This window comes from Plasmodium falciparum (assembly GCF_000002765.6).
Source record: "Plasmodium falciparum 3D7 genome assembly, chromosome: 14".
NCBI lineage: Eukaryota > Apicomplexa > Aconoidasida > Haemosporida > Plasmodiidae > Plasmodium > Plasmodium falciparum.
Window position 1 is genome coordinate 1952501 of NC_037283.1, and position 17500 is coordinate 1970000.

The window sequence follows — 17500 nt, forward strand, 5'->3', positions numbered from 1 at the left end:
TAATACACATAATAATAATACAAACAATACAACTAAACATTTATCAAATCAAATAAAAGACAAATTATATGAAGGAAACGATTTCTTTAGTTTGGTAAGTAGTATAGCAAAAGAATCTTGTCTTATTTTTCAAATATTATTAAAAATAAAAGAAGATGATATAAAAGAGAAAACCGAAAAAATAACATCATTAGAAAAAAAATTATATTTATTAAAACAATATAATATAAATGAAAAAAATAAGAATAAATTGTTATTAGCGAAACAGGAAATATTAACTAATAAAATAAATACATTGAATATTGATAAACATAAATTACAAACACATATATCATCAATAAATAAAGAAAAACTACATTTAAAAAGTCATAATTTAACAAAACAACAGGAACTTAATTTAATTATCACATATTATAAAAATATAATTATATCCATTCAAAAACATATAAATAAATATTCAACTGTTCTACTTCTATTAGATAATATACCTCAACATGATAAAGATATTATTCTTAATTTAACAAATAACCATGATGAAAAATGTAATAATTTAATATTCTCATTACATAAACAACAAAAGGATGATTTAAAAACAAAAAATGAATTCAGCGATCAAGGTTCTCACGATTCTTCTATTCAACAAACAAATTTACAATTATTAAAAAGTAAATCAACGAATGAAAATATGATCACAGGTCAAGATTGAAGTGTCCATTGGTTAGATATATTGCTATAATATATATATATATAAATGTATGTATGATTCTCTTTTTTTATTACATGATATTTATTTAACTACAAGGTAAAAGAATAAATGCATACATACATACATTTAAACATATTATAAATATATAATATTTTATATAATTTTTTTTTTTTTTTTTTTTTATCTGTATTATACTCATTTACTTATATCGTATTTTTATCTTATCCACACAAAAATTATACATTTATTTTAAGTATATAAATATCTTAAAAAACGAATAAACACATTTTTGTATGATTTATATTTTAATTCTACAAATTAAAAATCTATTTGTTTAAGTTTGAGCAAAAAAAAAAAAGAAAAAAAAAAAAAGAGATAAAAATAAACATTAATTTTTAATTCGATAAGATAATTTTCTAATTTAATGTGTAAACTATATATAATTAAAAATAAAAAAGTTAAAAAAAAAAAAAATATATATATATATATATATATATATATATATAAAATAATATAAAAAAGATTGTGACGTGTTACTTATTAGGAGGTTAAAAATAATTCAAAACAAATTAATAAATAAAAAAGGAAAAAATATAAATATATATATATATATATATAAACATATTGGTAATATTTTTGTTTATCGTTAATTATAACAGGTTTTACAAAATATATGAATTAATAAATATAGTTTTGTCAAATCAAATATGGTCAAATTAATTTTTTTTTATATAATATATATATATATATAATATATATAAATTATTTTATTTATTTTTTTTTTTTATAATTCTTCAAAGAAATATATAAATTCAAATACCTTTATACATTTTCTGTACTGATATATATTAAAAATAGATAATAATAAAAAAAAACATACTGGTATAAAAAATTATAATTATTTTAATTTTAATTATAATTATAATTATGTTTTTTTTTGTTTTTTTTTTTTTTGTTTTTTTTTTTGTTTTTATTAATTAAATGTGAAGAATTATATGTGTAGAATAAGATATTTTATGTATTCAACATAATTTTTTATATAATGCACAGGAGTATATATATACAGAATATTATGACATTTATATGTACTGTATTGCCTTGTAGTCTATAATTTATGTGTGAATATTCCTTTGAGGTATATATAAATATATATATAAATATATATATATATATAAATATATATATATATATATATATATATATGTGTGTGTGTTACGGTTAATTTTTTTCCTTTTTTGTAATTATTACGAATAAATTACTATATTATTTCTTCCATTTGTTATTTTTTAATTATTGATACGTACTTTTATATTTTATAGACTTTTTATGATTATAATTAAATATCAAAAGTGCTTTTAATATTTGCCGAAGAATTTTGGATATGATTAAATAAACTATTTTTTTTTGTTATTCATATTATCATCCATATCTGTTTTATCATTTGTTAAAAAAAGTTGTTCTTGTTCATTTTTTTTGTGTACGTTAATATTATTATTATGGTCATTAGAAGTTTTCGATTGCTTAATATGATTACTTGCGTCACTAAATTCTTGACTACTTTTTTCACTGTTCGATCTAAAACTTGTGGTGATATCATTTTTACATGTATTAAGTATGACATCATTATTTTTGTTATTATTTTTATTTACATCGTCTTTATCAATTGATGAATTTGTTTCAGTATGTGGTTCATTTGATTTTGATTGCATATTCCACATTTCTGTGTATTCTCCATTACATTTTAATAAATCTAGATGTGTTCCTCTTTCTATAATTTTTCCTTTGTTCAATAAGATAATTAATTCAGCGGTTGTGATAGTACATAGTTTATGTGCTATAATAATAATGGTTCTATTTTTTCTTAAATCTTCTACAGCTTTTTGGAAAAGATATTCGGTTCTTGAATCTAATGAACTGGTTGCTTCATCAAATATAACAATTTTAGGATCTTTCAATAAACATCTTGCTATAGATATTCTTTGTCGTTCTCCTCCTGATAATTTGACTCCTTTATCACCAACTAAAGTGTCCCATTTTTTTGGAAGAGATTGTATAAAATCATATAACTGAGCCGATTTAACAGCTTGTATTAATTCTTCTTCAGTGGCATCTAATTTTCCGTATAAAATATTATATTTTATAGATTCATTAAATAATATGGTATCTTGTGGTACTATACCTATAATATTTCTAATGGAGTTTCTGGTATATTCATTTATATTACGTCCTCCAATTTTAATCTCTCCTTTTGAATCATAGAATCGATATAACAATTTCGAAATTGTTGTTTTTCCAGAACCTGTATGACCTACAAGAGCACATGTTGTACCTGGTTTTATGTATATATTAATATCTTTTAATGATGTATGTAATGGTTGTGTTGGGTAATTAAAATGTACATTATTAAATTCAATACTAACACCGAATTTTTTTTCTTGTGATGTTAAATCAAAATTTTTCAAATTTTTATCATTTGATATATCAATTTTATCTCTTAAAATATCTATCAAATCACTAATATCAGTAAATGATTTAATAATAGTAGCATATAATGTTCCTAATATACTTAATGGAGCAAATACATTAGATGTATATACAACTACACTTATGAAGGTACCTGGATCTGATCCTTCCTTAACTATCATATATATTACACATAATAATGTAAAGAATAAGGTACCATTCAATATAAATTGTTGAACAGTATTTAATATACCTAAACTATTTAATATTTTTAAATTATATCTATGATAATTTGATAATGCATTACAAAATTTTTTGATTTCAAATTTTTCATTACTAAAATATTTCACATTTTCATAATTTGTTAATGAATCATGAGCTATATCATGATATACATTATCCATCTCATTTGCTTTTGTTCTAATTTTTTTTCTCCACTTTGTAATTTTTATTGTTGAATATATATATAAAGTTAAACCTATAAATAATACACTACCTAATAAACTATTCTTATATTTAAAAATAAATATAATACATGTTATTAATCCTTCTATTGTTGCCGGAATAATATACATTAAAACAGAACTCATCAAATTATTAGCACTCTCGGTACCTCTATCAACTATTCTCATGATACCACCCGAATTTTTACTAGAATACCATTCATATGATAAATTATGAAATGTTTGAAATATAGATTCTTGTAATTCTATAAAAGCTGATTGTTGTACTTGTGAAAATAATACACCACAAACCTCTTTTAAAAATTTAGATATAAAAAAAAATGTTACATATAAACCTAAATAATATACTGAACTAGATAAACTCTTTTTTAATACTTCATTTGATGCCCAACCTAAATATATCGGAGAAATTACACTAAATACTTTTGATACTAATATAAATAAAAATATTAGAACAATATATGTACGTAATATAGAGCTATTTCCTTTCATATCTATCCTTTTGCTTGGCCACAAATATGGTAAAAGTATTTTTTTGAATTCTGTATATGTTATATTATTTTCTAAATAATCAATTTTGGAGTTTATATTATTATTATTATTATTATTATTATTATCATATATTTTACTACTACGTTTATTACTACCATATCTTTTATTTAAAAATGATTCTTTTACATCAATTTTATTATCTTTACTTTCTTTATGGAAAAAATTTAAATAAGCAAAATTAGAAGATTTTTTTTTTTTCTGAAAATTATGAATATCATTATAATCCATATTTTTCTCCTGAACATCAGAAGTATTATTTATAATATCATTATTTATTTTTTCATTTAATTTGTTATATGATATATTCATATCTAATAAATTTTTATAATCAAGGTTTAAATATTCATTATTCATTATGGTACTATTACTATCTGTTCCTAATAAGCCACTATTTTCATCAGATTTATATATGTTATATTTTTTTGATTTAATATCATTTATTAATATTTTTTCTAATTCAACTCGAGCTATAATATATTTCTTCTTTATATTATATAATTTAAATTGTATAAAATAATAATATATAGATGAAATCATACTATAAACCATAAACAAAACTTTGAGTGTTATTAAATACATGTTAGTATTATAAAGAGGATTTTCTGATTTTATTACATAACTATAATTTATCATCTTTATTACATTCAATATAACTAAGATACCGGTTATATGTCTGGATAATACATACACCTTTCCTAATGTATTCAATTCTGTTAACTTTTTATGTAATCTAAATAAAATTACGGTGTATATTATTCTTATAACATTCAACAAAAATAAATCAACTGATGATTTAAAAAAATTATAAAAAATTGCCTTTTCATATTTATAACATAATTCTAAATTAAAATTGTAACAACTAAAAAATAATAAGAAAAATATTATAATATCTAATAAGTGATATATTATTATCTTCTTGTGCGTTCTTTTCCTTTTCAGTTCGTTCTTAATTCCATAGGATCTTAAATACTCGTAATTTGATACATCCATTTTTTCTTTACTTATTTATATAAATATATATATATATATGAAATAATGTGGATATAAATATATATTATAAAAGGTTAGACAATTATTATATATAAAACACACAATTTTGTTTTCACAATTTTCATATATCTAATTTAAAATGGATGAACCAATAATAAAGTTTTTTTTATCGGAATAGAATAAATGTCTCATATTATAATGGTTTATGACAATAAATATATATGTGTATATATATTTTATCTATATATATTTAATAAATTATAAATATAAATAAATAAATAAATATATATATATATATATATATAAAGGAATAAGAGAACCAATTCAAAAATTTATTCATATATATGTAATATATATATATAATATTTTATAAATAAATTTAGTATATTATCAAAATTTCCATCTACGATATAAATTTATATATATATATATATATATATTTCTTTACACTTTAATTACAAATATATACCTTTTTATGTGTGGAAAAAAAAAAAAAAAAAAAAAAAAAAATTATAATTATATTATATATATACATATATATATATATATATACTTCTTTTCTATGCAAAAATATAAATATATAATATATATATGTATATAAATTAACCAAATTTTCTTTCTTTTTTTATATTTTTGTATTTATTTCGTTTTTCCTATTTCTCTATAAAACCGTCATGTTTCCAAAAAAAAAAAATGAAGTTATAAATATATATTTCTTTTTGTTTTCCTTCTTTTTTTTTTTTTTTACCCTTTTTTCTATGAATTATTCATTTTTTCCCATACAATATTATACATATTTTATCAGTGATTTTTATTTATATAAAGTTTATAACTATCGATATTACTTTTCTCATATATATCTTTATTTATATATATATATGAATAAATAACATATAAAAAAATAATGATAATATTTTTATATCATTTTTTACCTTAAATGTATATATATATATATATATAATTGAGTATATATATATTATATATATATAATTGAGTATATATATATTATATATATATATACATATTTATTTATTTATTTATTTATTTATTTTAAGTTTTTACCATTGTGTATATTTTGTTATGTAGATTATATTATATACATGTTATATTATATACATTTTATATATATATATATATATATATTTATAACATTATTTTTAATATATAATTTGTTCGTTATTTATTTAATTTTTTTTTTCTCTTTTGAGAAAATTTCTCTGATTTTTCCTTGGTATTTCAACTTCATTTTGATATAAACTTTTCTTGTATATTTTAGTAAAAAAGGTTTTCAATGACTATATTTTAACTCCGAAATTTTTATATACATATATATAATTTCATACCCTTATAGTAATTTTTATATTTTTATTTTTATGTTATGCTAGTAAAAATACAAAACCCCCAAAAAAATAAAAAAATAAAAAATAATAAAAATCCAGCATTATTCGTATAATATAATAAATATATTATAATTTTTTATTTCATATCTATATAATGAAAATATTTTGACTAGGGGAAATTTAAATATATTAACAAAAGGTATAATTTTTATATTAAACATTATTACATATAATATTAATAAGGAGAAAAGGGAAAAAATAAAAGAAAAAAAAAGAAAAAAAAAAAAGAAAAAAAAAGAAAAAAAAAAAAAAAAGGTATATATTTAATGTATAAATATATATTTTTTATAAACATATATATCATATATATATATTTAATATTTATATCCTTAATTTTTGTTCATTTTTATGTTTTTAAAAAATAAAATTTTAGTCCTCATAATTTATACTTTGAAATACAAATGATATGTATATGACTAATACAAGCATTTATAACATATACAAAATAAATAGAAGATGAATGAAAAAAATTATATATATATATATATATATATATTTATATATAATTAGAATATGTATAGAAATATAAATGGTATAACTTAAATATTTTAATATATAAATGTTTTTTTTATATTGTGGGTCACTTATTTCATAAATGAGTGCTCACATAAATTATATATATATATATATATATATATATATTTATATGTATATACATGCACATATATATGAAACACACATGGAAACATCTCTTCCCTTTTTTTAACCCATATATATATATATATATTTATTATTACACATTTTTAAATATATTTATGTGAAGGCAAAAAACAAAAAAATAAAAATAAAAAACAAACATCTTTAAATATATATATATATATATATATATATATATGTATGTATGTACATATTTGAATTTATTTATTCATGATTTATATTTATTTTTTTGAATAATTTATATGAATCCTCATATATCATTTAACCAATTTCATAAAAGAAATTTCGCTTTGGTAACCCCTATTGACCCTTTGCATGCCCCTGTTGTTGATCTATTTTTTTTGTTTCTTTATTTATAAAAGAATTATTTTGAAGAATATGATCTAAATTTAGTTCATCGTCATCCATGGAATACATTAAAAAATTGAGTGTTGTTTGATTAAAAGCACATTGGTCTACTGATTTTTTGAGATGAGGTAATATTAGTTGTTGTAATTCATAAAGAAGAAAACGGAATTTATTATCAAATAGAAATTGATTTCTATATATATTAATAATTGTTAAGACAATATTTATAGAATATTCTACATAGAAATTAAAATTTCCACAAGAAAGATATTTTTTATAATTATCTTGTATTTTTTGAAAAAAATGAAATGATATTAAATATGTTTTAATATAATCTAATAATTTATATGCATATGAAAATGGTAATGATATTAGAACTTCATTTAGAATATTATTTTTTATATTACACATAATTTCTATTATAAATTCATGAGGATCTTTATTTAACAATTCTGGTCTTCCTAATGGTTTGGTTGGAGGTTGTACAAAATCAGGTAGTTCATTTTTTCCTTTTGCTTCTTCATATGCTGTTAAATTTTTATAATATGTATCTAATAAGATTATTTCTTCTTCTATAATATCTAGATATTCAATTAACTTTTCTGATGATTTTATTGTTTCTATGGTTTTTATAGTAGCCTTATTTAAAAGAACATTTTTTTCTACAGAAGATGGGTAAGCTAGATCATTTCTAATAGCTTCTTTTTCTATTTGTAAATTTAATTCTTTATCTCTTTCTTCTTCTAAAAATATTAAATCTTCTCCTTTTTTCCATATTCTTATACTTTTATGTGTACCAGAAGTTAAAAAGAAATCATCATTATGATTAATAACTAAACATTTCAAAATACCAAAATTTCCATCAACTGTACATATACATTGAAATTTTATAGCATCCCACATTTTTATATAACCATCTCTTGATATACTTATTAAATTATTATTTTTATTAAAAAATTGGATTTTGTTTACTACATCACATTCGGTATGTATTCTTTTATTTACATTACCATATTCCATATTCCATAAAAATATAAATTTGTCAGCACCGCTCGATGCTAATATTTTATTATCTTTGGATATATCCATACATGTTATAGGTAAACTATGACCATATAAGGTCAAATGTAACTTTAAAGTATCACTATATAATATTTCTATTAAATTATTTAGATAACCAATACATATATATTTCCCGTCAGGTGAATACATAGCACAACTAACCTTATCACTTAAATGATAACAATCAATTTCTTTGAACATAAATATTTCACAATTTTCTATTTTTCTTACATCATTACTATCATCATAATATTTATTGTATGTATCATTGTTTAGTTCGTCCCTTGACGAATTTTTTTTATAATTACTTCTTTTATTATGAATAAAAGATTTTTTCTCTCTTTCATTATTATTATTATAATAAGTATTATCATTATTATTATTATTATTATTATTATTATCATCCTTTTCACTATCACTTGATTCATTAGTTACAACCCCCATGGTATATTCAAAAATCTTCAAATAATTTTCTTCTCCAACAGATAAAAACCCTTTATCATTATTCCTACTACTATCATTATGATCATAATAATAATTATCATTATTATAATTGTTATTATTGTTTTTTTGATTACATTTTTTCGAAAGGTTGATAATTTTATTGGCATGGGCTTTATAAGTATATTTTAACTCGATATTTTTTAATTCATATAAATATAAGTAACCACATTCATCACTAATAATTAGACTCTCATCATTATTACAAAATATAGCATTAGTACATCCTTCTAGATTTATAGTTATAATATTTTGTAAATTATTCATATTCCATATCTTTACATATTTCTTACATATAGAAACTAATAATTCGTTATTTGATGATAAGTTTAAAAAATCGACAGAACTATTGTGACCTTTGTTTATTTCGCTTATTTCTTTAAAACATTTTGAATAATCATAAATCTTTTTCTGCACAATTTTAACCTTTTTCTTATTATGTGTTTCATCATCTTCCCCACTATCAATATTACTACCACTTTTGTTATCACTATCAATATTACTATCAATATTATTACCACTTTCATTATCACTATCAATATTACTATCACTTTTGTTATCACTATCATTATCACTACCACTTTCAATATCACTATCAATATTATTACCACTTTTATGGTCCTTCATATCACTTTCTCTATCCATGTTATCCTTATCTTCCCTCTCCTCCTTATTCTCATTATCCATTACAACAAAATTATCCTTATTATGCAAAATGTCATATAAATTAACCTGATATACACTCAAACGATTAGACATAAACGAAACAAGGAGATATATATAATTATCTTTTTTTTTCTTTTTCATAACATCTATATTTTGTAATTTAAATTTATAATTGTAATTAAATAAATATTTGATTTCATCATTTGCTGTATGTATATCATAATTATTATAAATGAATAATTCTTTTTCCAAATCTTCTAATTTTTGGTTCAGGAAATTATAATCGATGCTTTCTTTTCCTTTAAATTTTTCAATTTTCTTTTTTTCATTTAATATTTTTATTTTTTTTTTTTTCAATTTTTCAATATATCTTTTCTTTTTGTTTTTTTCCGATTTCTTTTGATTTTTTATAGAATTAATTTTATAAAATTCGATTTTTTTTAAATTTGTGCAACATATTAAAAGACCACTATTATCTCCATCAACAGAATATCTAGCTCTTTCACAATATTTAATAGAAGTATTTAGGTTGTTATTATTAGTTAATAATAAATTTGGATTAGACAAATGATCAGTTGTTAATATCTCTTCGTTTTGTTTTATATTATCACCATTTGAAGATGATATAAATAAATTATTAACCTTTTGATTATTAGGATTTGAATATAATAAATTGTCACTTTTTTCATCTTCTAGTTCAAATGGATAATTATATATATCTTCATTATCTATAAAAAATATCATCTTCATGTTTTGTATTCTACAATTTGTTGGTCTTTTAATATTTGCTAAAAAAGTAATATAAATCTTAGAGTTGGTATTATATGTATCTTTAATGATATGATTAGAATATAAATTAATTTTATATATTTTTAAAAACGAGTTACAAGCAACTATTAATCTCGTATTTGTTTGGTTAATTATCAAACTTGTAATTTCTTCTTCACAATCTACAATAGTTTGTACACATGTTTGTATATTTAATTCCCATACTTTAATTAAGCAATCTTTTGATACACTAATTAGAATATTATTATCAAGAAAATCATCTAAATAATCATTTTTTCTTTGTAAAAATTCGATATCGGTAACAACATTGGTATGTCCCTCAAGTTTAAAAACACCTTTATCATTTATAATATCCCATAATATAATATTCGTATCTTTACTACAAGAACATAAATAATTACCATTTTCGTTAAATTTTAATTTACAGATACCAGAGGTATGACCACTAAATGTAGATAATATTTTATTTTTTTCCATATCAAATAATCTTATGGAACCATTAGTATATCCAACGGCTACAATATTCTTGTTCACATCATTAAGACATATATATGTTACATGATAGGTAAAAAAATAATACGGCGGAAGAAAAGGCACACTAAGTTTCTTTTTTATTTCCTTCTCATTTATATTCCAAATACCAACACATTCGTCATGTCCTAAAAAGTTCAAAAAAAAAAAAGGGAAAATATAAAAAATATATATATATATATATATATATATATATATATATTACATATTCTTTTTTTTATATGTCCTACCTGATATTATATTGTTATTATTAAGAAAAACACAATTTGATGATTTCGAATTTACTATTCCTAAGCAGTCTTCATATTCATATCTATCATACGATTTCACCATTTTAAGTGAAATAATTATGTAAATAACAAAATGTCAATTTTTGAAAAAATAAAAAAAATAAAATAAAATAAAAGAGCAATCTCGAAAACTTTCTACATTTAAATAAGTATGATGTTATTTTCTTTTTTCTTTTTATTCTTAAAATTATTTATAAATATCTTTTTACAAAAAAAAAAAAAAAAGAAAACTTCTTTTAGTTAATATTTTATTAAAAAATCAAAAAGGGCGTCATACAGGTTCTTTTTTTTTTTTCTTTTTTTTTTTTTTTATATATATATTTTATATATATATTTTAAAATGAAACGTTTTTAATTTTGAATTCTTTGACATATTAATTGATACTTTTTATTAAGGGCAAATTAAATTTACAAAAAAATAAAATAAAATAAAAAGATTAAAATGTAATATATATATATATATATATATATATATATATATATATATATATATATATATGTATATATATTTATTTATATATAATATATTCACAAATTAATAATAAAAAAAGTTGACTAATATATTTTCATTTTCTTGTAGAAGGTATTATTATAAAATGACAGTTGGTAATATTTCATTTAAGCTTATTAAAATGGTTAATTAAATATAAAACATTTTTATGTAATAAATACATGATATAAACAAACAAATTGAAATATACATAATATTATATATATATATAAATTAAATAATCGAAACATATTTCATTTCCATTTTATTTATTTTATTATGTAATAAAAAATAATATATATATATATATATATATATATATATATATATATATATATAATATATGTATTTTTATATTCATATACATATTTATATAATTAATTATTCTATAAAATAATTAAATATTACATATATATTATATATATAATATATATTATATATTACTCTCCTATTTTATTATTATTATTCTATATAATAAAATATATATTATAATATATGTTATTATATATATGTAATTTTTTGGTATGTATCTTATATGGTAAGAAAAAAAAATATATAATAAATATATTTTATAAATATATTTTATAAATATATTTTATAAATATATTTTATAAATATATTTTATATATATTTATGTTTGAGGGGGAAAAAATATTATAATTTCACCCTTTTTTTTTCTTTTTTTTTTTTTAAACTACTTTATATATATATATATATATATATTTATTTATTTATTTATTTATATATCACATTTTTGTGTAAAATATGAAAAGGAAAAAAAGTCAAAAAGTAAGTAAAGAAACTGATGATAATATTGGTGGTAAAAAAGAAAACGTCATAGATGAAGAGAAAGATGAAATATCATTATTAAATAATAAAGGAAATGAATATATAATATATAATCCTTTAAATGAATATACAATAAATACGGAACTTAATCATGATGAAATCTTTGAACAATTAAATGATAGAATATATAACAAATTAAATGAAAATATAAATTATGACCTTTTAGAAGATGAGATTTTTAAAGAATTGAATGAGAAAATATATGAAGAAATAAAAGAGAATATACAAAATGATGATAAAAAATATAAAGAGGATATTTTTAATGATAATATTTTTAAAGAATTAAAGTGTGATAATTCTGAAGAATTAACAACAAATGAAAAAAATAAAAATATAAATGAAAATGTAATACCCTTCCTATTAAAAAAAAAATTATATGAGAAAAATATTGCACAAATAGAACAACAAATACAAAATGATAAATTAAATAAAATGATGAAAACCAAAGAAATTATTTTAGACATGCTTACCATAATTAAAAATAGAAAATTGAATATACTCTAAGGTCCTCTACACAAAATGGTAATATATATAAATATATATATATATGTATATATTTAATGATAGAATAATTTATAAGTTTTGTTTATTTTATTAAATGAATAAAAATATAATGATATATGTATAGTGAACAGGAAGGCACAATATCAACATATGAGAGGATAGTTAAAATAACTATTAATATATATATATATAAGCAAATAAACAATATATGTATATTTCGTAATACAAAAGGTTGTAGTAATACACTAAATATTATATAATTATATTATTATGAAGTTATTATATATATATATTTATATATATGTTTCTTTTTTTTAGTGATAACTTTTAATTTTAATTTTAATTTTAATTTTAATTTTAATTTTTTTTTTTTTTTTTTTTTTGTAGTTTTTATCATATAAATATATATATATGTATATTTTTTTTTATATAATTATGTTTTATGTTTTATGTTTTATGTTTTATGTTTTATTTTTTATATTTTATGTTTTATTTTTTATTTTTTCCTTTTGAAAAATGATTTTGTCTATAACTTGTTGAATTTTACTTCTTTGATTATTTGACATATAATTTAATACATCTGAATTATTCTTAAAATTGCTCAAGAAGTTTTGGAAGATATCCTTTTCTTTAATTATACAAGCGAATTTTTTCATGAAATTTTCTATATATATGTTAGGTACAAATTCGTATGTAAATAAAAAAAAAGTATTTAAAACAGCTAATTTTATTTCAGTTTTTTTTTCAAAATATCCTAAATTCAACATGCAAATAATAAATGAATATATTCTATACCACACTGTAAAATATATTAATTTAATTTCGTTCTCCGTGTCACATACTATTTCATAACATTTATAAAATAAAAATAAATTATATGTCATTATATTAATATCCACCTCGTCAATAGAAATCATTTTCATGCTGATCGTATATTCGACCATATCTAAGAAGTACCTGCAAGGAAAAAATAATAAATAAATTAATACATACGCGCAAACACACACATATATATATATATATATGTATATATTTATGTGCTCCGTTCTATATATATCCATTTAAATACATTTTGTTTGATTTCTTTTACGTGATTAAATATATAATAGAGCTTGTGTAATTTGCCCATTTCATTTTGTTTTGTTGCTCATCTTTATTATGTATATCTTCCCGTGATGTTACATTATATAATTTTAGTTGTATCTCATTCTTAAATTTAATATTACTAATATGTTCAATACATTTTGAAGTATTTTGTATTAAATCAGTCCATTCATATAAAATATTATTATGTGTACAATATGAATGAAAAAGGAAGAAAAAAGATACATAGATATGTATGTATAATTTTATTTCTTTTTTATTATATAATATTAGTAGGATTAAATTTTCCGTATCATTTTTTTTATTCCCTCCTTTATAATAGGCTGAAAGAAAATGTGATGGTAATTCAAAGTCATGTAATGAAATATTATAAAAAATATGAAGAAGGAAATTATTAAATTTATGAATAATATTATATATAACATAAGGGAAAGGTTTAAATAATATATGATGATATTTTTTTTTTTTAACGACAAGAGACAAAAAAATTAAACAATTCAATTCTTTCTGTTTATTTATACTTGCATCTTTTAGTTCATTATAATCAAGCATTATATTGGACATATGATGTATATGTCTCTTTTGTGTATTTACATTATTATTTGTATTATCATTATAACCTTTGTGTGTATTTATTAATTCTATTACATTTTGTTCAATCACTTGAAATGTGTGTTTATCAATATTTAGATGGTAATAGTGGCTATCAACGTTTGATATACATTTATTTATGTTATAAATAATACATTCCATAGATATGTTTAAAAATTTTAAATGGTCTATTATATATATATTTAATAATTTCCATTTATAAAATAAAGGAATAATAATAGTTTTACATAAATATAAATTTTTCATAGTATATAAATTATTCAATTCATTTGTACTATATGTATGTATATTCATATAATAATTATCATAATCTAAATAGATATTCTTTAAAACTTTAAAATAAAATGGTTGCATAATAGTATTGATACTTTCAACAAAATATAATTCTTTGAATTTTATTTTTAGAAATTCTTCAATTTCTTCAGAGTAGCATAATTCTATTTCTTCTTCATTTCTTGGTTTTAAAAAATTTGCTATGCATATTAATAAAGTGGAATATCTAATATATCTCTTTTTAAGATTTGAATCGGATTCTAAAATTATGTTAATGTTATTATTTATATAGATATTTTTGTTATCATTTTTGTCCATGATTAGATATTTATCTTGTTTATCTTGTTTATCATGTTTATCATATTTATCTTTTTTATCTTGTTTATCATGTTTATCATATTTATCTTTTTTATCTTCTATATCTTGGTTAGTTTTATTTAACATAATGAAGTTATTTTCTTCTTTTAATTTAGAATTGGTAATTTCAAAAAGTACTGATGATAATTTATACCTATCTATTAAATTTACATTTGTTGAAAATTTACTTATGCATATCATAAGAACAGGATATTCATTTAATAAATTAATACATTTCATTGCTTGTTCTTTTATATCACATTTCCATATAGAATAACTTATTAAATTTGTAGATAATTTTAAATATTCATACATTTCCTTATTTTTTAATTTATCATGATATTCATATTTCATATAAGACATTTTTTTTATACACGACTGAACATTAAATGTAATAAAATCTTTTGTTAATTTTTTTATTAATTCATTAAAATCGATATCATATGAAAATGTATCTTTCAAATAATCTTGTAAATCTAATATAAGCATAATGAAATTTTTACGGACACGTAAAGAGTTATCATTTATAAGATATTTTATTCTGTCAAATATTTTTAGAATTATTTTACGAATCATAGGATTTTTTGACATTTCGCAAAAACCTAATACTACTTCAACACGTACACATTCATTGCATTTCTCTTTTAAAAATTTATTGATCAAAATATCTATGAGTTTCATTCTTTTATCATGGCTGATAATTTCCCACAGTTCACTTAAAATCTTTCATAAACAAAAAATTATGTATAAAAAGGGATAATAATTTTATCATTATAAAAAATATATATATATATATATATATATTATGTGTATATCTTTATATTTCTCTATATATATTTTATTTATCTTATTTTATTTTTACATAACAAATACATTTGGCTGTTGCTTGGAGCACATATGTATTTTTGTCTTCAGATAAATCCAACAGGGCGTTATAAGCTCTATATAATATATATATATATATATATATATATATATATATATGTTATAAAGTGTTGTACTTTTTATTTTTTATTTTTTTTCAATTATTTCATTTTTTGTTCATATTTTAACTTTTCCATTTCTTGCAAATAATTAATATCTTTTATTCCAGGGTCCTACACGAAATACACATATATAAAAAAATATACATATATAAATATAAATATACATATATAAATATACATATATAAATGTACATATATAAATGTACATATATAAATATACATATATACATATAATTGTAATTTACTCTCTTTATTAATATATAAATATTTCCTTACAACAACAGGATATATTAGTTGGAAGATGCAGGTAGCGTTAAATCTAATTTTCCAATTGGGGCACTTGATATTTTATTAATCATTTGAATAAAATGAAATGTAAAATAAATGTATTTAAATTATGTATGCATTTGTCAAAAACATTCTTTTAATTTATAATAGTGCTTATTATTAATATATATATGTATATATTTACACGTCCTTATATAATTAAAATAGTACTATAATTACTATTATACTTGGATAACCTCTTTTGCATAAATTATTATGCCCTCTCTAATGTAAATATGTCTATATATATATATATATATATATATATATATATATATTTCTATTTACCATTAAACTTCTCCATATCACTGGGTCGTATATTTTAAATATCAACCTATTGATATCCTTATCTCTTAAGAAAAAAAAAAAAAAAAAAAAAAATATAAGAATAAAATATATGTATAAATAAATAAATAAATAAATATATATATATATATATATATGTGATGATCTTATGAAGTTTACTTATTAAGACATGTAAATATTTGTTTCTTTTAAGATGAAATATGTACCCTTTATTTGTATGAAATATACTAAGAACGTCCCTGAAACGAGCAGCTATTTTAATAGGACATTTTA

General features: G+C 18.7%; 5 protein-coding genes across 5 annotated transcripts in view; 2 read left to right on the forward strand and 3 right to left on the reverse strand.

Annotated features, from left to right (window-relative positions):
• Positions 1-706, forward strand: part of PF3D7_1447800 (calponin homology domain-containing protein, putative) — a gene marked incomplete at both ends in the record, with an annotated part of 5961 nt that extends 5255 nt beyond the window's left edge. Inside the window, one exon of the mRNA XM_001348592.1 lies at positions 1-706. This exon is cut by the window's left edge and continues 5255 nt beyond it. Within this exon, the coding sequence (XP_001348628.1) occupies positions 1-706 (706 nt within the window).
• Positions 707-2100: 1394 nt separating this feature from the next.
• On the reverse strand, positions 2101-5175 carry PF3D7_1447900 (multidrug resistance protein 2; the record flags this gene model as incomplete). Its single annotated transcript, XM_001348593.1, has 1 exon — positions 2101-5175. One exon carries the CDS (start codon positions 5173-5175, stop codon positions 2101-2103), a length of 3075 nt encoding a protein of 1024 aa, XP_001348629.1.
• Positions 5176-7532: 2357 nt separating this feature from the next.
• PF3D7_1448000 (U3 small nucleolar RNA-associated protein 12, putative) lies at positions 7533-11462 on the reverse strand (the record flags this gene model as incomplete). The annotated part of the gene is made up of 2 exons (XM_001348594.1): positions 7533-11257; positions 11360-11462. The coding sequence occupies 2 exons, from the start codon at positions 11460-11462 to the stop codon at positions 7533-7535; spliced, it is 3828 nt and encodes a 1275-aa protein (XP_001348630.1).
• A 1212-nt stretch (positions 11463-12674) lies between these two features.
• PF3D7_1448100 (conserved Plasmodium protein, unknown function) lies at positions 12675-13262 on the forward strand (the record flags this gene model as incomplete). Its single annotated transcript, XM_001348595.1, has 1 exon — positions 12675-13262. One exon carries the CDS (start codon positions 12675-12677, stop codon positions 13260-13262), a length of 588 nt encoding a protein of 195 aa, XP_001348631.1.
• Positions 13263-13744: 482 nt separating this feature from the next.
• Positions 13745-17500, reverse strand: part of PF3D7_1448200 (condensin-2 complex subunit G2, putative) — a gene marked incomplete at both ends in the record, with an annotated part of 5374 nt that continues 1618 nt past the window's right edge. The window contains 7 exons of the mRNA XM_001348596.2: positions 13745-14219; positions 14353-16331; positions 16471-16549; positions 16662-16705; positions 16871-16933; positions 17210-17273; positions 17434-17500. The exon at positions 17434-17500 is cut by the window's right edge and continues 64 nt beyond it. Of these exons, the coding sequence (XP_001348632.2) occupies positions 13745-14219; positions 14353-16331; positions 16471-16549; positions 16662-16705; positions 16871-16933; positions 17210-17273; positions 17434-17500 (2771 nt within the window). The remainder of the gene's footprint in view (positions 14220-14352; positions 16332-16470; positions 16550-16661; positions 16706-16870; positions 16934-17209; positions 17274-17433) is intronic.